General features: G+C 42.3%; 1 protein-coding gene across 1 annotated transcript in view; it reads left to right on the top strand.

Annotated features, from left to right (window-relative positions):
• Positions 1 to 12,276, top strand: part of LOC148012145 (vacuolar protein sorting-associated protein 2 homolog 1-like) — a 49,921-nt gene extending 37,645 nt beyond the window's left edge. The window contains exon 5 of the mRNA XM_087668791.1: positions 11,747 to 12,276. Within this exon, the coding sequence (XP_087524917.1) occupies positions 11,747 to 11,887 (141 nt within the window). The 3' untranslated portion in view covers positions 11,888 to 12,276. The remainder of the gene's footprint in view (positions 1 to 11,746) is intronic.
• The last annotated feature ends 10,479 nt before the right edge of the window (positions 12,277 to 22,755 follow it).

Below are 22,755 nucleotides of genomic sequence, written 5' to 3'. Positions count from 1 at the left end.
GGGCTGCGGTCCTGTCGGTTGGGATGGACAGGGGGGCTGTGGAGGTCTGCCGAGGGGGCGTCGCTTGCCCGCTTGCACCCTGCTGACGAGGCTGAGTCTGAGGAGCTGGTTGCGCCTCCTCTTGCCCTCTCCCTCTCTGTCGTCTTTGGACTCGTGTGAAGCCGTCAGCGTCCACCTACGGGCCTGTCGACGGAGCCGCCTTGGCTCCGAAACATGTACAAACTACTGCCTGATGCCCAAAGTCGTAGTAGCGCAGGCACTGCCCTGGTTGCCCACTCACAATGACCTGCTGCCTAAAGGAGTGCCCGCCTGCCTCAATGTCTAGGAACTGTGGGATATTCTTGACCTCTTTCACTGCGACTCGTACCTTTGGGACTCTTGTTGCTGTCACTGCATATGCGAAAGACGCAGGAAGGACAGTGCCGAAAGTCTTCCACCAACTGGTAATACTCAATCGCCAGGCCGGGGAAAAGAAGGGTAACCGGGTGCCGAAGAAACCTGTTGTGGAGTGCAAACACCTCCACAGTAAAGCCACTGTACCAAGGGGCCATGTATATGACCCCCTTCGTGGACGCACATGGTGAACTGGCGAGTAACTCGCGAGCTGCGTCCGCTGAGTTGAGCCGGACCATGAAGATCCCTTGGCCCAATAGGACGGCCTCCACGATCTGCGCTGTGCTGATGCGCAGTGTGGAGTGAAACCAGTCCCGAAGCTGGGCCTTGGCTAGCGAATGTCCTACTACCTGATCATAAATCGTTGTTTCCATTAGCTCCAGTTTCTTAGCTCAGATGGCTAAGAGCTGCTCCTCAAAGAGGACTACGCGCAAGGTGTTTGACTGGGGGGCACTCGTTGAGTGCACTGGCGTCTAACTAGAGGTTTCCATTGCGCATCCCTTCTGAGAGAATCTATCTATTATGCTGCTGTGCTACTAGAGGGGGGAGTTGCTGCAGGGGGAGGGAGCAACTAGAGGGGGAGGGGGGAGGAAGTTGTTTTCCATGCCGGTGGTGTGTTTGTCTGACAGGGGGCCAAGCCTCAAGGCGGGGGTGGGGGGAGGGAAAGACAAGCGGGGGCGGCGGCCAGGGGAGAAGAAAACATGGATGGGGCAGGCGGGACAGGTGCAGGGGGAGGGGGGGCAGGGCAAGGCTCCGCAGGCGGAGCGGAAGCACAAGCGGGGGCGCAGGTAGGAGGGAAACAAGCAGGCGCTGGATGGGGCAGTGGCAACGTGCTGCAAGCAAGAGGGGGCTCTGGCGATGGCGATGGGGAGGGAACAACAGGGTAGGCACGATGAATCCGGCGGGAGGTGGCGCGACGATTAGACGGGGGCGGGGGTAGCATGCGCGACGTGACGAGCTGGAGTGAGATTCTTCGCAATTTTCCCTTGAAGTATAGATTGTACTCCTCAGAGTACCAAAAAACCCCTTGGGATTATGCAACAAGTACCAGATTGTCACACAAATGCCGTGTAGCCAATTTAACCCAACTCAACACTCAACCAAGAAATAACATCAATGCACTGCTGTACCACACTTGCCTCATAATGCGTGCCATCAAAAGTACAAATTATAGGAACTTAATGCCGATTCTTACCAAATTTACTGAAATTTTTCAAAATTTTCTGCTCAATCCTATTGTAATAGCAATTAAATGTTGTTGTACCGCTTGTTTACTGCCTTGGAATTCGTGTCGGAAAAAGGCCCCAAATTTCTTCCAAAATTTCAAGGAAATTGAAGAAATTTGTAACTTATAGCTTGAATTCTGCAGTAATGTCACCTCGAGGTGCATGCCAACAACGACCAGCAGCTGGAATCTGCCTCGAGATGCGTGTTGAAGCGTCTAGGTCAAAAGCCCCAAATTTCTTGCACAAATGCTTATGAAATTGTGCAATGTAGGCGTTTCCAATGAAGGATCGCACATGGGAATGCACCCCAAAATTTTTGGCGGGAATGTCAAAGAAATTGTGAAATTTCTTTGAATTGGTTATTAATTTGAACTCAGGGAGCAAAAATTGACAAAAGCCCCATATTTTGGGCAGCATGAGCTGAGATTCGGAAAGAGACGGCCAAAATGGATGGAAAATTGCAGAAATTTCGAAAAAACCCCAAATTTGAAAATTAGGGTTTTTGCACTTTTTAGGTTTTGCAGAAAATTGCAGGCAAGGCTGAGAATATGGCGGGTAGAGGTGAGAAAATAAGGGGTAGACCTGAAAATAGCAGTAGCTCCTCTAAAACAGTAGCTCCTCGAGCTGCGCATGGGACTGTGAATGACTGTGCGCAGGCTGAAAATAGCAACAGCTCGTCCTTCTCTTCCTCAGGCAAAGTGCTGGTTGACAGTAACAGGATCTTAGGCGGGGTGGCACTGGTTGATGGTGGCTGAACAGAATCCGCACGTAGAACTTGCTCTGATACCAACTTACAAACTAGGTGGGGGCCCTTGTACCTGCCCTTCCCGGGAGGTCACCTATCCTAATATTGTTCACACCACTACGTGCTTAACTAAAGTTTCCCATAATTGGACTAACCATCTAGTCCCCCAAAACCTTAAGATGATGGATGACTTCCGGTCTATCCAATTATGGAAATCTTCCTCCTTTTGGCTTGGGATTCAAACCTAGTCTCAACACATCGCAATTGCACTGATAGTGAGCTAGTTTTCTCTAGCAAGTATGGATTGTATTTCCAACACCCCCCCTCAAGCCATACCTTGGTTGAGGTCCTAGTGCCACCCAAGCTTAGCAACCTGAGCTCTGATACCAAATGTTGGAAAATGACAGCCAGCTATGGAGGAGAGAAAAGAGAGACAATGAGTGTGCTGAAACAAAAGAGTAGAGTGTACTTGCTGAACTGAAAGAATGAGAATGAAATGTATAAGATAGACCTAGCTCTAACAAAACTAGAGTTAATTGACTCTAACTCTAACTCTAAGAGTGGTGATGCAACTTATAACTTTAGTTTTGTTCACACTAAGAACTGAAAAAGAACTAAAGACGAAAACATTGGGCACTGCTCATAGAATTTGGCAAATTCTAACAGGGAATGCCCCGGCTGCCAATGAAGATGTGGAGCCACTTGTGTGACAGGCTGATGGGAGGGGCTGCTTTGCTGCTGTGGAGGGGAGGTCATTGAGGAATGGAACATGTCATCTCCCGAGAAAGGGGGGCTAGGAGTGGGAATGATTTTTTTTTTTTTTTTGAGGGGGCGGGGGGTTTGAGAAGGGGTGGCATTTGTTTGGGGGGAGGGGGGGATTTTGGAAGTGAGAAGGTGATGCATCCCATTGTGTTGTTGGCTGTTTGGAAGGGGGATGGTTGTCACTACGAGAGGTCGTATTGACGGCGATCACCCCTTGACAGATGACTCTGAAGAAGACCAAAAAAACCAGAGAAAGCAGTTGGGATGAATGAGCACGAGTGATTTCTTTCACCTCCCAGCTTTGCCTAGTATATTGCTGGCCAGACCATTGTGATCCGATTGCCAGCCGTCAAACCTTGGTGAGTCCTACTATTCTTGGACTCTCTTTGGTTCTAGGCTCCCCTAAACCCCGTTCAGGCACCCAAGAGCCCGGACGGTCATCCTCGTGCATGTTCCCCTTGATTTACCTTAATGTCACATTAAATGTCACTTTAATGTCACATTCAATGTTTGTGATCTTAATGTTACATTAAATATCACTTTAATGTCACATTAATGTCACATTTCCTTCCCCTTAAGAATCGATTTCGTCCTCGAAAACGATACTTGGAAGGTCTAACTGTAAATTGGGAAACCTTTTCTTTAAAGTACTTACTCGCTCCCATGTTGAGCTTTCTTTTGAACAATCTTTCCACTTAACCAAACATTCTTGATAAATAGTATTTCTTGTTCGTCTATTGCGAACATTTAATATTCTTTCTGGTTCATGTGGATTAGATTGGTCATTTAATAGCTCCTCAATGTCATCATTTAAGATTAAATTATCCAAATCACCCAGCTTCTTATTGGGTCGACCTTGGATGCGCAATGTTAGAGTTATCGAAGACTGGGGTAACAGCCTGATCTTCCTGGGCAACCGAACTAACGCTGTGAGAATAGAGATGGACACTTGGAAGACCTCACCAGTCGACCTGGATACCATCTCTACTCTACTCAAAGGAACCACCCAGAACAAGGAACCCTATGGGTCCTTAACGAAGTATATCCCTTGCCCAAAGGACGAGCGGGATTGGATGCACGTTCTCGCTACACTTGATCTGCCGTTCTCAGATCATGAGGCGTACGAGCAGGCTGTCAAAATAGTTGGCAAGCCAAGAGAAACACAACCTACATCTGTCTACATGATGGCAGCAAGCCTCCATGACGGGCCTAAGCCTGTCGCCTCCCAAGTGCCAACCAACAGGAGAGAACTCCAGGGAATACTTATATGAAAAACTGGATGTATTTTACTACCAGCAGGTAGTTGGAGCTTGTAAGCCAATTCTCCCACCTTTTTAAGTATTATGAAAGGACCACAATACCTTGGTGAAAGCTTTGGACATTGTCCCTTTTTCATAGTTTTAGTTTGTTTAGGCACCTTAAGATAGACCAATTCTCCTTCTTCAAAGGAGATGTCTCTTCGGTGAGGATCTGCATATGCTCTAGCTCGATTTTGAGCCTTTTTAATATTTTCTTGAGCAAATTTTAACATACTATTCATATCCTCCAAAAAATCTTTAGCTGCTTGAACCTTTTCCTTATGCAGTCCTACTGCAAAAGGAGCTCTGGGCTAAAACCCATACATTAACATAAATGGACTATATCCAGCGGAAGAGTGCTTGGCACTATTATATGCAAACTCTGCTATCGGTAGATACTCTTCCCAATTAGTTTGCCTTTTACTTACATATGCCCTAAGCATATCTTCAAGAATTTGGTTAACCCTTTCAGTTTGCCCATCAGTTTGCGGATGATCCGCCGTACTCATGCTAAGTTTAGTATCCAACTTCCTAAAAACCGCACGCCAAAATTGACTATCAAATTTCCTATCCCGATCAGAAACTATATTTGCCGGAAGGCCATACAATCGGTATATGTTCTCTACGAACAATCTAGCCAATTCTGGTGTTTTAACATTAGTTGAAGTTGGAATGAACCTAGCCATTTTGGTTAACCTATCCACAATCACCCACACAGAGTCGTGCCCCTCTGTGTTCTGGGTAAAGCAACAATAAAGTCCATGGAGATACTCTCCCATTTTTCCGAAGGAATCTCTAGTGGATGGAGAAGTCCTCCCATTTTCAATCTTTCAGCTTTATTAACCTGGCATTTATTACATTTGACCACATAGTCAAGGACGTCCTTATTCATTCCAGGCCAATAGAACTGCCTTTTAATAAGACTATAAGTCTTATTAACTCCTGGATGTCCCGCGCTAGGGGTATCATGACACTCAAAGAGTATCTGGCGCCTTATTTCTGTATCTTTCGGGACACATACCCTACCCTTGTAGAGTAAATAACCATTATCAATGGTAAAATTCTTCCACTTGAATCCAGTTTGAGCAACCCCTGATGCTCCATTTCCTTGTTGAACATCCTCAGATATTCCTTCCTCAGTAGAAGCACTTTCATTTGGATCCCCGTTTTTTATTGCTTCCCATATGTTGGAATATGCCGGATCAACCTGGCATTTTCCTTTTAAGGATTCAAGCAAGTTGGAAGTGAACTGAGTAAAACTCAATTCATTAATGATGGGTATTCTGCTGAGTGCATCAGCTACTATATTATATTTTCCTTTTCTATATCTTATCTCATAGTCGAACTCTTGAAGGAGTTCGGCCCATCTGGCTTTACGCCCATGTAAATCCGGTTGATCAGTAAGCCACTTAATGCTTTCATGATCCGATAAAATCAAAAGTTTCGCACCGTACAGATAGTGCCTCCATTTCTTCATTGCATGTACTATTGCATACAACTCCCTCTTATAAATAGAATAATTCTGTTTTGCACGATCTAATTTCTTGCTTTCAAAAGCAACTGGTCGACCTTCTTGTAATAAGACCGTGCCTATTGCCTTATCACTGGCATCAGCTTCAACCACAAATGGTTTATTGGGATCCACAATTAATAGTACTGGAGCTGTAGCAATAGCTACCTTAAGTTTTTGAAAACTTTCATTTTGGTCTGTTCCCCAATTAAAACTTTTTCCTTTCCCTTTAAGCTGGTCAGTCATTGGAACAGCTATTTTGGCATAATCTCGAATGAATCTACGATAAAATCCAGATAAACCTAGGAAGATCTGCAGCTCTTCCAGGTTCCTTGGAGATGGCCATTGAATAATTGCCCTTACTTTTTCTGGATCCATGTTGATTCCCTCTTTCGAGATAATATGCCCCAAATATTTGACCTCTTGTGCAAAGAATTCACATTTAGTTTTCTTCGCATAAAGGTAATGTGTTCTTAACAGTTGGAATACTAATCGTAAGTGTTTCAAATGTTCTTCTCTTGATTTACTAAAGATCAAGATATCATCCAAGAAGACTACTACAAAATGTCCTAGATAGGGCCGTAAAACACTATTCATCAGCTTCATAAAGGTAGTTGGTGCATTAGTGAGGTCAAAAGGCATCACCAAAAAATCATAATGCCCATATCTAGTACGAAATGCTGTCTTGGGAACATCTTGTGCCTTAATTCTTACTTGGTGATAACCTGATCTTAAATCTATCTTTGTGAAGAATTTTGCCCCTTGCAATTGATCAAAAAGATCTTCCATTCTGGGCATAGGAAATTTATTCTTCATCGTTATTTTATTAAGTGCTCTATAGTCAACACAAAGTCGCATAGAACCATCTTTTTTCTTTACTAATAAAATTGGTGAGGCCCAAGGTGAATTACTGGGTTGTATAAACCCTTTATCAAGGTAATCCTTAATTTGTCTTTCAACTTCTTGGTGCTGTGTTTCACTTAACCTATACGGTGGTTTAGAAATAGGGTGTGAATCCTTATTTGTGTCAATTGGGTGATTTATATCACCCCTATCTGGTGGAAGGCCACTTGGTAAATCAGAAGGAAACACATCTTTAAAATCATCTAACAAACTACTTAATTCATTATTAACATTCAACTCACAAACATAAAAAAATTGTTGCTTTATATTACAGAAAGTAAAAGTGTTTTGTATAGGAAGAGACCATAACATGTATACCTCACAAATTTTCTTCTTTATCAGCTTCTGAACTTCAGTAGAACACAGCAAAGGATTATCAGATACTTCATGTTCACCTTGAATGACAAAAGTCTTACCATCCCTTTCAAATTCCAGTGTATTATGATGGTAACTACGTTTTAAGGATGGTTTCAATCCCCATAGCCACTCCCTCCCTAGAGCAATATCAGCTCTTTCCATGTTCATAATTTGGAAATCAAGTTTATCTTTATATCCTTGAATCTCAATTTCCAAATTGGATACCATTGTATCCCATATTTTATTGTCTTGGCCTTGCATCATACGAACAATATATTGATGTCCACTCTTTTGTTGGGGAAGTTTCAATTTTTTGACAAGTGCATAATTTATAAAATTATGTGTAGTAGAGTCATCAATCATGACTCTAACTCTCTTTCCAGCTATCAATCCATGTACTCTAACTAAATCATGTGGCCCAAAAGTAGGCTGCCACATAGAAGTTGACATACAACACTTGTGTTGTACATCCATGTGCAGGACCTCTAAAGATTTATACCTTTCATGCCCCTTTAATTCTAAGGTCTGCACTATATGGATTTGTTTTTCTTTTCCCTTGCCCTTGTCCTTATCCTTTCCTTTGTCTCCCCCCTTTTTCTTTTGAGGGCAATTCCAAGCAGCATGGTTAGGGGATAGGCAGTTGAAACACAACTTTTCTTTTTTGGCCTTATCAAAGTCATCAGGACTTAACTTTGGCCTCACATATGGTTTCTTTTCAAAGGGTTGTTTTTTACCCTTAAAAAATGGCATTTTCCTTTTAAATTTGCCCACAAATTTTGAGGTTTCCAATTCCTTAGACTTGGGCTCCGTATCAGTGAGACTAGTGAGTGTACCTGGATGCATACTATCTTCATTGATTAATGCAAATTTAATTGCCTCTTCCAGCGTCTTAGGTGAACTCCTTTTTACTTCCTTTTTACAGGCTTTATCTAGTCTCCTAATGAATCCTCTTGTTTTTTGAAATTCATCTATTCCTTCCAATTTGAGGATTATCTCACGATATTCCTCCAGATATGTCAGCAGAGGTCTTCTCTTTTGTCTGACATAATCCCAATCTTCCCAATTTCTTTCCATTTCATTTTCAGGAAGGAATTTTTTCAAAAAGACGGATTCAAATTGAGCCCAAGTTTTAGGTATTTTATTTGCCTCCTTTAAAGTTCGCCACCACTTATATGCTTTGGGCCCCAAAGTTAAACTAGCCTCCAGTGCTTGGAGATGTGGTGGGGTATTTTTAAGTTTATGTAAATCTTCCCATTTTTGGAGGAAATTAAAGATTGTATCTTTATTTCTGTCTTTTTCCTCCCCGTGAAACTGAGGGGGTTTCATATCCTTTAGAACTGGATTATCCCTCAATTTGTGGTGGGGTTCCTTAGGATCTCGCATAGTCACATCTAAATCTTTCGATGAAGATGGGACATCCGAGGTTTCTATCTTATTTTTATCTCTTTCTAACAATAGAGTTAATTGAGATTTTATTTCAGTGAGTGTTTGGGTTAAAAATTCCATTTGAACCCCCTGAGCCTGTACACGAGCAGTAAGATCATCAAATTGTTCTGGTGTAGCAAAAAATTCTTTCCACTGTTCTTCTTGCATTTTTGATTCATGGGGATCTACCATAGGGTGGTCCCCAGAACTAGAACCTTCCATTACTCTCTCTTTTCCTTTTTCTGCCATTAATACACTGGAATTGGAAAGTAAAGATAAGAAATTTGCAGACAAAGTAAAGTACTTCCCTGATTTTAATGGCAGGCAGTTGTTGCTGGTTTGTAAATAAACCCGAAGAGTAAGGAACAAATTTTATCTTTCGAACAAAGTCGGTCACGCAGAAAATGGAGCTTCTTTGCAGAAACAACTAGTATTCAGCCCCCTTCTTAATGCTTACGCAGGCCATTAATGCACCTTTCCTGAACTTGTTCTCTGCTGAGCTTGTACTTGTGATGCAAGTGCAATCGGGGCTGGCGAGAGAAATTCCAGAGCGTGCAGTCGACTGATCACACATGAATCAGAAAATAGCTTCAGTTTCACGAAACTGAAGGACCAGCCGGCGGAAAGGTGAACAAGACGTCAGGTCCGTTGATGCGTTTACAGACGGGCTTCAGCCAGAATTCGTCGCGCGATCAGCATACAACGTTCGATGTAAAAGATAGCTTCCCCGCCATAAAATACGTGACGTAGTGCTATTAATCGTCACGTCAAATTTTATGCGACGTGTCACCAAGGCGCCTTAGACCAACGGCTTCACGGGTCGACGAGGCGAAACCTGTCGACTTGTTACCAGGGCGCCGAAAACGAACGGCTTCACGGTCAGCTGAGCAAAACCCGTCCGCTCCGTCTTCTCTTCGAACAGCTTCACGGATCCACAAAACGAGACCCGTCGGCTCTGATACCAATGACAGATGACTCTGAAGAAGACCAAAAAAACCAGAGAAAGCAGTCGGGATGAATGAGCACGAGTGATTCAGTCACCTCCCAGCCTTGCCTAGTATATTGCGGGCCAGACCATTGTGATCCGATTGCCAGCCGTCAAACCTTGGTGAGTCCTACTATTCCTGGACTCTCTTTGGTTCTAGGCTCCCCTAAACCCTGTTCAGGCGCCCAAGAGCCCGGACGGTCATCCTCGTGCATGTTCCCCTTGATTTACCTTAATGTCACATTAAATGTCACTTTAATGTCACATTCAATGTTTGTGACCTTAATGTCACATTAAATATCACTTTAATGTCACATTTTTCCTGGACTCACCAAGGTTCTAGGCTCCCCTAAACCCCGTTCGGGCGCCCAAGAGTCCGGACGGTCATCCTCGTGCATGTTCCCCTTGATTTACCTTAATGTCACATTAAATGTCACTTTAATGTCACATTCAATGTTTGTGACCTTAATATCACATTAAATATCACTTTAATGTCACACCACTCCCAAGGTGCTTGCTCTTGGTGGCCCACTTGGCCGCTGCCACGGGGAAGTTGGGTTCTAGCGCATCCTTCATCATCCTCTATAAGCACGGCTTTGTTTGGTGATCGATCTTCTATTGAGCAAACTTACGTTCAAACTTGGTGCACTCTCAAGGCCTGATGTCGAAGAGCATGGCATTTGAGACACTACCCAAGCTGCCCTGTGAAGATGATTTGCCAACTGAGGAGCTACTGGCTACAATCTCCAACTCTTTAGGAATCTTCTTTATACATGCAATTGCCACCTGTACCTTTGGTCACAACATTTGTGAAAAATGTGGGAAGCATGGTACTAGAGGCAACCAAAGTCCTCCACCAGTTGGATACTCTAGTGCAAGGCTTGGGAAGAGGAAAGTGACGGGGTACCAAGGTAACTTGCAGTGATGCCCAAAACTAGAGACTTTTGAAGCTACTTACGAAGGAACTATGTAGATAACCCCCTTTGCAGATGCCATAGGAGAGCTATCGATAAGATCGTGTGCCGCATTCGCTGATGTGAGACATACCATGAAGATACCCCTTGTCCCATCAACACCTCTCTGCATTGTGCAAAGTGCTGATGTTCAAGGTAAAATGGAGCCAATCTTGGAGGTGTGTCTAGGAAGGGGAGTAACCCATGACCTGTCCAAAGACCGTGATCTCCTCCAACTCCTCGATGGCACGGACTGTTTGGAGTTGGCCCTTGCAGAGAACTAGATGCAAGGAGCTTGTTGATCAGGGTACAATCATGGGTTCCACCGGTGTCAGACTAGAGGTTGCCTTTGTATATGCTTTTTCTAGGACCTTTGCAAGCTGCTGGCTGACTGGAGAATGAAGGGAATGCTGCTACAGAGGGAGTGAACAGCACTAGCTCAGCTGGGACAAGGTAGCAATGGAGGAGTGATGCCACTGACACACTTACTGCAGGGGGGCAGCCAGTCAGTGGCAGTGCAGGTGGGTGGGTGGGACAGGTGACCAGGTGGCATCAAAATGGCAGGTGCAGCCAAAGGTGGTGGCCACAAGCAAGCAGGGGGAGGCAGAGCAGGAAGAGGTGATGCAGGGGGAAATAAGCTGGTGGGCAGGAAGCAAACAAAAGAGCAGGGGTGATGGCAGGTTGGATGGCAGTCAGGCAGGGGGTGGTGAGGCAGCAGAGGGGCGTGAGCTGAAGATGGGCAGTGGCAGCAGCAAGCCCAGGAGGGGGCTTGTCAGGCAGTTGTTGGCTCTCTTGTTAATTTTAAACTGCTTATTTGTCCACTAAGCAAGAGCTTCTATAAGTTTGAGATTTGCTTCCATCCTGGATCTGCAATAAAAGCTATAGTTAGCTTAGAAACAAAACCCTCTCAACTTTCAACCCAAACAGCATGTTACGTTAAAAAACACAGGTTTTACTTTTTTGTTTGGGCTGTCTTTATAGAATACTGAAGTGACCTTGAGATGAGCATGAAATTAAAGTTTAAACATAATGGGACTGCAGATACTAAAAGCTATCAGAAAGAGAGCACACTTGAGCTTTTACATAAATGCATTGTGCACTGGCATTTTTCTTCTGTCTTTCTGTTTAAAGTGCTCTACAATTATATCAGCTTTCTAATTTTGGTTTTTCGGTTTTGGTTGATGAGCAGTTGATACACGCACCTGTTACAGCTGCTGTGCCAACACAAGTGTCAACAGGCAAGGTTGCTCAGGCTAGTGCTGCTAGTGGAGAAGACACAGGCATTGATAGTGATTTGCAGGCTCGGCTTGATAACCTTCGGAAAATGTGATGAGGAGATATTTTGGAAAATGAGATCACCTCCCAGTTTATCACATCTGAAAGTTTCATAACAAAACTGGGCCCCGAGAGACTCCAGCAACTGCCACAAGAAACTCCATGAACTCACAGAACTACTCTTGTTGGTTGTGGCTGCTCACAAGGCCTACCTCTGTAGTTAAATAATACATCATCTGGAGTTCACAACTATGAGCCTTTCAAAAAGGGTGAGCATATGCCTGTGTTCTCACGTGCAGCAGTCAGTGTATATTGCCAAAATGCAGTTGAAAATACGTCTGATAAATTCCTTTCTGTTCCTTTTCTTGAATTACCCATTACTGAATCTCAATAACAATGTTGTACAGTCCTTTATATAATAGATTTGAGCTCTACAGTTCTGCAGCCATTGTTAATTAACAATTCACGAGGTTCTTTCCCATGAAAGTGAATGAACTTACAATTTTGATTTGCAAAGTCATGTTTTCATGTGCTTGTATGTATCATCAAAGTGAGTGGTACTACTACTGTGCTCTTTATACTAAATTCCAATGGATGTGATTTTTTGGATGCAGCAGCTCTAGTGTCAGTCCTAGTCTGAAAAAAATGTCATGTGCTGCACTCAAACAAGTGCTTTTTCTTGACACGGTAATATCCTTTTTCCCTGACTATTACTTTTGTGATTATGGCTCAATCATAGGTTTAAATATTGTTCATCAACAATCAGTCAGTTTATTTAGCTCAAACATGATTTCTTCTTTTTGTTCCCAAATTACCTTTTTACTCTATTGAGGTCATAGGTTCAGACCTCTATCATGCATTGGGATAAAGGTACCTCCGTCCCTTTTAGGGATTAGAATTCATACTCTGTATACACAAATTTGTTCACTCACTGTTGACTAACATCAACCAGGTACCGCAGACCATTGGAAGCCTGCAACCAAAATGTTAACTTCTTGAGTTGATCATCCAGTTGCATATGTGGTTCCTGCAACGTACATGTAGACCTACAGAACAATATCATCACTTAATAGTAACAAGTGGGTAACTAGAAGCAAAGAGATGAAGTCAAATAACACAACATACTGCACGCAATATGAGAACACCAGCGCACAAGAGAGTGCAGGACGCTAATCTCTGAATCCATGAAGGATGATCGTATGATGCAAAATGTGTGACATCTCAAAAATGACTTTAAGTTGCATGGGACATGAGGTACCCAGATGCATCGCACTCAATGGCTTGTGACAGGATATTCAGGGGGTTAACACTTGGCACTCATGGTTGAATGGCAAAGCCAGAATTGGAGATTATGGACCATTAATCATGGACGGATCTGAATTTGGTAGATTGTAGGTGATCGTGCATTTTATCTAGAGGGCTCAGGTGTCTTTTTTCTGTTATCTTGCTTCGCATGCCTAATATAATGTGAAGTGCAAAAGTATGTAAAGAAAGTACACAGGTGTAATAAAACTGCAGTGGAGGCAAGGAAGCTCCTAGGCTGGAGAGAACCAATATACACGAACTCAAGGCTGGATTACTGGCAGTCTTGGGAAAGAGTGATGGTTCTCAATACTAATATTGTAGGAACTTGGAAGGGATATGCAAGGTCCCCATCCAGGACCATCATCCTAGGTGACCTGCTACAGCGAGAATGAATCTGTGTTGCAGTTATAGACCTTGCACACACCGGTATGAAAGGAGAGAGGTGGTTGCAATTGCAATATTTGTTAGACGTACTGAAACCAGCCTTTCTTCTTGGAATGGGTGGTGATAACCTGATTTAAGAGTTAATTATAGCAATAAAATAAATGCACATAAAATGAAATACACACTTTACCATAACATTCTTGGACAGTAGACACCGTGGTGGCCCCAAAATTAGCGCCCCTTACGGTATTTCTTTAGCTTTTATTCAATTGGAAGGAGTACAACTCCAGATTTTTCAATCTTCTCCTGCTAACCAATTGCTCTTGTTGTCATAAATGACCAGCAAGCCTTTTGGGTTATTTGCCCCTTGATTCACCTAGGACTTCTTCTCCGATTTGACCCATGGCTGGTCAAATGCTGCCCCAAATCAATTCGGGATGGGCTGGCTCTTGGAATCCCTTGATAATCTTCAATTATCAGCTGCTAATTTCAATCCCTTGAGCCTTCAATCTCTGGCACGGATCCCAAGGTGGGTGGTAAATCCTAATTTCAGTTGTAAATTAGGGTTTACTGCAGAAATTACAGATCAACCCACCAAAAATGGTTGAGATATCCGAATGGCTAAGAATTGCTGAGAATGGCTGAGCATAGGTTGAACGAGATGAGAGAATGCTGTAGAGAGAGAAAATTTTGAGATTTGTCGCGAAGAATTGATCAAAATCAGATGCTGTCTTGTTGTACCAGCCCCAAACGGATGTATTAATAACAATAGGAGCATCAGAGACTGTGATATTAAGGAGAAAGTGCATCAGCAGCAATTGCCGGCTTCCCAAGGTCAATAATATGTAATCTCCATCACTAAAATCCAATGGTTGGGAAATGGCCTCAAAAGTTGGCAGCCACAGTCCAACACCTCTTTCCAATAGCTCCAAAATGAGAAAAACGAGATTTTTCTCTCCCTTCAACCCTAATTAGCATTTTTTCCACTTGCATGGGAAAGTTTTGCCAAGCGGTAGCTTTCTTAATCCATTTTTAACAATTTTCAGTCATTTAATTAATTTTTAGAATTAATTAATTCTAAAAATTAATTCAACCCTTAATCCATGCCTAGAAAATTAACCTTGCCCATCCAAAAATTAATTGGCTAGGCAATTTGCAACCCAAAGTGGTCCCATGCATTAATTGATTCTTAGACAAGCATTAATCCATTAATTAATGCCTAGTCCCTAGTGTCACCAGTGACACTTAATGGCCAATTAATGGTCCTAGGGGCAAACTGACACCAAAGTTCACCTAGAATCTAACAAGTGTAACTTGTTATAACTTTTGCCTTTGACACTAATCTTTTTCATAGGGTCCTTGGGTCTTCAACTGTAAAAAAAGTAGCTTGCACCTCACATGTGCATCTTTTAATTGCACATTTGATTAATTCTTTAATCAAATGTCAATTAAGCATAAGCAAAGTATCAAAATTTTCACGTCCTCGTGACACGTACCATGATTTCACACATTTGGTCATACATGACAACTAAAGAAGCTTAGTGTGCTTCAAGGAAGGTGGTTTTAATAAGTACACGCATTAGTAGATCATTGCCACTTCATGGGATATAGCTGGAGGGTCATCCTTGGATCCATCCATACATTAAAGGGCACAACCACTTAGAAAGAGTGAATTGTCCCTCTCAATAGAAAGTGGGCATGTTTTAATCCATGCTCAAGAATGCCTTGTATGCTTGAATAGGTATATGGGTGCAAAGTGATAAGATTTAGAGTCATCCAATGTCCCAAACCATCATTTGTAAGCTATTGTAGGCATTGACTGAAAATGTCTAATTTTTTAAGCTGTATAATCCTTCCTAGGCCATATCAAAATCAAAACTCTCTAAAAATATTCATGAATAATCTACACCTATGATGTGATCATCAACCATTGTAAATGTTCTTGTATCACCCTCAGTATGTTTTTATGGTTCAATACCTTTTGATAAGATTGAAATAATGTGTTATTAGTGAGTATTTTATGTCAATCTCATGTAGAGAGTGCAATTCGTGACCACTAAATGATATCAAATTTGAAGTATATAGGGCTTGGTCATCAGGGGGTGTTTGTATAGGCACATCACCTTGACATGGTCAACGTCCAATCAAGTCAAATGGTATGTGCCTATAGAAATAAATTGCCATCCCTAGCATCCTTTGAGAAATCCTCTCTCGAAATACCAAGGGGTTGTTTGTAGGTACATCACCTTGATGTGGTCAACATCTAATCAAGCCAAATGGTATGTGCACATCAAGGGGGTGTTTGTAGGCACATCACCTTGACGTGATCAACATCCAATCAAGTCAAATGGTATGTGCCTATAGAGTTCATTCACCATCCTTAACATCCTTTGAGAAATCCTCTCTCTCTAAACAAACAAACATATAAAAGACCAATAAATGTCAGCATCCCTTGGGTGCCTTATCCACGCTCTCAAAGCGACTATTTCCCCAAACTCCATGATACTTCCACCACCTTTATATTCCTTGAAGGCTATTCCTTGCTTTATAGTTAATAACAAATCAAAGCCCTTTAGCATCATTCAAGACTTATAAATATGAAATCTTCATTGAGTGTTTGCAATCATTGAAGGTGTATGATAAGCTTGTCATTGCTATCCTATTGAGTCTTAGGTTTTGAATTGATGTGTTTGGTTTCTTGTATATATGACATTATTACTTTAGGTAATACCAAACTAAAGGCTTTTATATCCTTGCATTAATAACAAAATGGAAGTAATTTTTAGTCTCATGCCATAAGCCAAAGGGAGGCCAAAAGTTAAGTGAATGTGTCTTGCTCCACCACACAAACATGTTATTGTAACCTTTTAGATTCAAAAGGATCTATGCCATTGGGAATATAGAACCTAGGGTTTGAACTCACACACCCACAATACTCAATCCAGGCTCAAACCACTAGGCTAGAATCTTGTTGGCTTATTATAAACTTTTATAATCTATGTTTCTCTATCATGTCACTACCATTACTTAGCGTGCTTTGTGTGTGTGTTTGTCTGTGTCCCCCCCTCTCTCTCCACACACACACACACACACACACACACACACACACACACATTTGTGATGATGATGATGACGACGATGATGATACGGGACATGGAGAGGCGATGTAGAGTGGCAAACAACTTATACAACACATGTAAGATTTTGCTTTTAAATGTTTTAATTTAAAAATTTTCTTCTAAGGTTTGGATATTAAGGTTTTTAATTTATTAGCCCTTGTTCTTATGTAGGGCAATTGAAAGATAAAAATCTGGGATTTATTGTCCATTCGTGAAGGCAATGAGAGGGGAATAAAATTCTATGTGATTAAACATAACTCTTTCATGCATTGTGGGGTTGAAAAACTTGTTTAAAAATTTGGGAGATATTTTATTATTGGCTCTAGAAGTTTGTTGTATTTTAGGAAGCTCAGTAGTTGAGAAAACATGTGCTGAAAAGTAGTACTTTTGACCAATCATATCCATGTGTAAAGTAGGATATCTGAAGTGGATTATATTTATTGAGATGCCTACTATCATGTTATTATTTTCTCATGTCAATTATGCTTCCATTTAAGGTCACTACACACTTCTTAACAATCTCCTATATGCTAGTTAGCCGGCTAGTTAATAGTGATGTTTACAATAACCTATATGCTTATAAGCAATATGTTAGTTAGCATAGTTTTTTGTATGCTAACTTGTATGCTAATTAGTAGCTATATGTTATTTAACATTTGTATGTCAATTAGCAACTATATGATAGTAGTTGCCTATGCTAGTTAGTAGCTATATGACTACTAGTTAGCAGTTTTCTATATGCAATTGTTTTTGTGTTGATTAGCATTTGAATTTTATCACCCCCCCCTTAAGTATAGAAGTGTACTTGCATAGTGCAAGCTTGTTCTTGAAAATGTTGAACTTATCTAGTCCAAGTGGCTTTGTGAAGATATCTACAACTTGATCATGTGTGGAGTAATGAATCAAATCAATCTCTCGATTCAAGACTTACTCTCGATGAGTGAAGTGGTAATGTATCTCAATATTTTTGGTCCTATCATGCAATATAGGATTATTGGAAAGGTAGATACTGGAGAGATTATCACAAGAGACTTCAGTTGGTCCTTGAACTGGTATACTAATATCTACAAGCATTCTTCTCAACCATACAATCTCACAAGCGACTTTAGCTGCTTCTTTATATTCAACTTCACTAGATGACAATGCAATTGTGGGTTGCTTCTTACTGGACGAACTAATTATATAACTTTCCAAATGAGCAACAATATTCTCAAGTAGACCTTCTATCCTCAATATTCCCAACCCAATTAGCATTCATGTATCCAAATAACTTCAAGGTTGAAGTAGAGTCATAAAGTAACCCAAAGTCTAAAGTAACTTTGAAATTCTAAGAATCCTCTTGGTTACAATCTAGTGACTTTGCCATAGTTCATGCATAAATTGATTGACAACACTTACAACAAAATCAAGATCAAGCCTTGTTATCATTAGATAGATTAGGCAACCAACTAATTGCCTATATAGATTGGCATCAAAAGTTTGGATCCATTATCTTTTACAAGTTTGAGGTTGACTTCCATTAGAGTAGAGGTTGGTTTATAGGACTACATATTAAATCTCTTTAAGATTTATGTAGAGATTAGGATTAGCATTGCTATTCCAAAATCCATGGGATTGCAAGAAAGAGTTGATCTTGGTGTACCAAGATCTAGGGGCTTGCTTGAGCCCATATAGACACTTCCTTAGTTTGCATACCATGTACGGATTATTGACATCTACATATCTTGGTGGTTGTTGCATATAAAATTATTCCTGTAAGTCTCCATTAATTTTTTTTTTTTTAATGTCCATTTAGCGTATGGGCCATCCATAATTAGCAAGAGCAATCACAAGTCTAACACTTGCCATTTTTTCAACTAGAGAAAAGGTTTCATCATAATCTTCTCCATACGCTTGAGAAAATCCTCTAGCACATAATCTAGCTTTATATCTATTGATTGTACCATCAACATTCAACTTGACTTTGTACACCCACTTACATCCAATGGTTTTCTTATACTCTGGTAGGTCAGCAAGTTCCCATGTGTTATTGTCCACCATAAGAGCTTTGTACTCTTCATCCATGGTTGAATTCCATTCTTCCTTTATGCATGCTTCATTGTTGTATGAATGAGCTTGAATGATGGAAGAGACTTTTGACATGAATGCCACATGCATAGTAGCAAGATTGGCACCATAAGTAAGATGCTCCATGGGATGAGTAACTCTCATAGAGCTTCTAAGAGCTAGCTATATTGAATTTCCAATTGTATTCTCTAGTTCTCCTTCTAAAAACACATCAACATCAGTATGAGTTGAAGTAGAGGTTGCATTTTCTAAAATATGGCTACCATGTAACTCATCTTTAGGATATGAAGTTGCTAGGGCTAAATACCACTTATAATCTATGTGTACCTCTTCTAGGGAGTGAGATTGGTAAGTGGTTTTGTGGGACTTCTATTCATGAGATATACTGAGATATTCATAGCTTCATCCCAATAAGCATTTGGAAGATTAGCATCATTTAACATAGACCTAGCATGCTCAACAATAACTCTATTCTTCATCTTTGCAACCCCATTTCGCTAAGGAGTATACCTGCAAGTGTATTGCCTTCTTATGCCATTTTTCCAACAAAATTGTTCGAATTCATTTGAGATGAATCCCCCCCCCCCTCTCTCTCTTATTTAGGACTCTTCTCCTTGTGCGTCTTTGTCTTTTGTTTCTCTTTGCCTTGGCCTTTGTCTTTGTCTTCTGCTTTAGCTTTTCCAGATTTTCACCTTCTTTCGTTTGAGGGTTAACATTACCCCCCTCCTAGACGAGTGCCAGTCCCATGGCACTTACCGTCGTAGGTAGCAAACGTTTAGCATGCACCGAAGACGTGGGTGGCAAGGACGTCTGTGGTTGCCATGGCGGAGTGTTGGTAGTGGTGGGGAGGAAGGTCATTGGGCGCACATTGGTGGGTTGAGTGGTAGGTGGTAGGGCAATGGGAGTTGGTGGTAGGGCTGTTCTTTGGGGGGGTTGCACTGATGGAGTACAAGTGGCGGTTTGTTGGGGATTCTGTACATGCTGATTCTTGGCAGGCTTACAGGGTGATAAGGATAGGAATTCAGAGTTGAGTGTTGATGAAGAGCGAACGACACCTTCGTTGGAGTCTTCAATACCTGTAATTGAAAACCTCTCATGTGGTCTCTCCCTAAGGGGTAGTGCTAGTCTTTTTATCGTGCACAAGACATATTTTGATTAGTTTGGGAGACAGGTCGAATTCTAAGCAAGCGGAGAGTATTGTCCTGCACTTGAGGACCCAAACTGTGTATATATTTCGGTACAGATATTATGTGAGTGCTCATGCATACTTAGATATTACGTAGTTAGAAGACCGCGGGCTAGTTTCTCGTAACAATGTGTTGATGAAGCAAAGTTGTCCATGTTGAGAAGAAGTACACGTGAAGGTATATGAGACATCCTTTGCATTGTGACTGCACGACGTAGCATAATTGAATACAGGGACACCGCACTTTCGGTAGTAATAGCTGGAAGCTATTGGACTTGCTTGATGAGGATGGTGTACATTTCATGGCCAATCGTGCGATGCTTACCACAATTGATTGCAATGATATTAAGGCAGAGTGCAAGAGGGAATTATGCAAGTGGGTCAGGGTGATAGGTCTAACCATAGGTGAGACAAGCTCCCTAGGTGTGTCCTGCCCTTGATGTGCCCTGAACAATTGTGGGTGATGCTAAAGGGCTAGGGGACTAGGGACGGAGCTAGTCGATCAAGGTCACTGGACGTACCTAATTTGAAGACCCCTAGGTGCTGTGCTGTGATTGTGGATGCGTCTTTTCGTTCATTTATTTTCTTTGTTTTTTTTTCTCTCTTTTTTTTGTTTTCTTTTTTGTTTCTTTTTCTTGTGTTTTTTTCTTGCTTTCTTTCTTTCTTTCTCTCTTTTTTTTTTTTTGACTTGCCTAAGTATAACCATTGCAATATGTTGAGGCTATCAGCCTTTCAGTGGGTTGGAAAATGTCAAGCTTCGAAGGCTCAAGAAATGGATATTACAGTGATGATTGTGCCCTAGCCTCATTGTTAGAGAAGCAGTTGTTGAGATGGGGAGATACACTTGAGATATTGCAAACCTCCTTGTGACACACGCGATGTTGGTACAATTGAGGTAACGACTGCCGTGAGCCAACTATAGAGCTTGACCCAGAAAGAGAGCGTAGCCCATGAATATGCTTTGGGCTATGCGATGTGGGCGGTCGGCAAGGGTGATTTTTGCTTTTGACAGCGTGGCTTTGTCGCGGCTCTTTGTGGGGTCGATGGTCTTGCGGTGATCGGGCATTGAACACTTTCGCACAAAGACCTGTATAATCCTGTATCCACTTGTCACTTCATGAGAGTACATGCATGGTATATGCCGCAGCTATAATAAATCAGTGCAACGCAAGGAGGCATCACTTATCTGAATTCTATGGTGTTGACTTAGATATTCATCACCTGCGCTTGATTAGCTTTTTCTTTTGCTAAAGACGTGAAATATATTAAATACAGATATGAAAAGTTCGTACAATTTGGGAACATGTCAACACTGAACCATTTAAAGGCAAAAAGTCCTGGCTAGGTAGCATTTGATAAGCCTTTATTCAACATGGGGCTACTCCATTTGTACGAGGCGGGGCGAGTCTGGGTGGTCAGGTGACTGGGGCTTTGCTGGTGCGGGGCTCCCGTGGGGTTGGGTAGGGAACATGTCGGCCGGGACATGAATGGTGTAGTCCCGGGCCGCCACCGTTTCCAAAATGCCTTTAAATAGTTCATTGAATTCTTCCCTGTCCCGAGCTGCCCTTTGTGCCCTTGAGCATCTGGTGCCGAGCGTACCTTGGGGGTTTGTGCCACTGGTGTTGCCACATTGTGTGCGCCTCCTTGAGCGTCCGCTCCCCTAGCCCGCGGATTCATCGGCCTTCGTCCGGGGTGGTGTCGCTTGGGGCTGCGTTTCTTGGCGTACCTTTTAAGAGTGGCCACGTAGCGCACCGGCGGAGGGGCGTATGCTGCATGTTTCCGTCGGCTGCGGAGAGCGTCCTTGCAAGCTAGCTGCCCTTGGTTCTCCATGTTTTCCTCGCGGAGGGGGGCCTGTAAGATACGAATCAAGGATTAGGATTTATTACATGATAAGACCATTCATATGTAAGGGATTATAGTGCAAATTATCAAGCACATAGGACGAGAAGGGGAGGGGTGGGGCATGCAGTGCTTGTTGTAGAGGGATGGCCCCCGTGATGTATATTTAGTCTCCTGCCATTAGCAAATCTTGGCTCATGCCGAGTTACGTCGGCTGGTGGTCATGAATTTAGGCAGGGCTCAACCTTGGAAGGATAGATCGGGAAGGGAAGAAGGTGTATAGAAAAGGGGCTGCACCCTGTCTACACCATCAGAGTTGTTGGTCAAGGCTTCCTATGGCGATAATGTGGGTTGCATGCCCTTCACTTGGAGGTGGGGATGGTCACACGGCTTTTAAATGCGTGATGAGAGGAGGACTTGAGGAGCTTAGCCTGTCAGACCTAACTCTTCTCCCTGCGCTTGACTATCATTACTTGTGTGTGTTGATATTGTTTATACACGGTGACACAAAAATCAATGTTTATTTATATACATATTTATGAATCCATGTCACTTCACGAGGATAAGAACCAATTGTAGAACTCGGGGTTGTACTGGAGCGTGGCACACGCATCCAGCACTCGTGGCAGCTTACTTAGTATCGATAGATATTTTGCCACATCGAGCAGCATGGACCCTTGTCCGAGTCTATTGGCAACATGTAACTCCTCTTCAGTGAGAACCTTATCAAACAGAGAGTTTTCTTGGCTAGGTTTAGCCAAGTCCGTACTCCGAATGGCAGTCAGCACTCGAAGGGAAGTTGGTGCCAGATAGGTTGGATCTCTTTGGAATCGCCATTTGGCCGATCGCTCCTCAGAGACTGTCATGATTTGAGCCCCCAGTTCGGCCATTGCAACGCGATTTTCACACCAATGCTGCTCAAATCGACTCTGGCTTGCTGACAGTCGCTTTAGTTACTCTATGTCTACGAGATTCGGTTGGTAGAGCACTTCATTGAACGTGACGGTTAAGCGCATTTCGTCA

This window comes from Lygodium microphyllum, chromosome 27, assembly GCF_053477565.2.
Source record: "Lygodium microphyllum isolate KBCC chromosome 27, Lygodium_microphyllum_v1.1.10, whole genome shotgun sequence".
NCBI lineage: Eukaryota > Viridiplantae > Streptophyta > Polypodiopsida > Schizaeales > Lygodiaceae > Lygodium > Lygodium microphyllum.
This window is presented reverse-complemented; position numbering and strand designations above follow the sequence as displayed.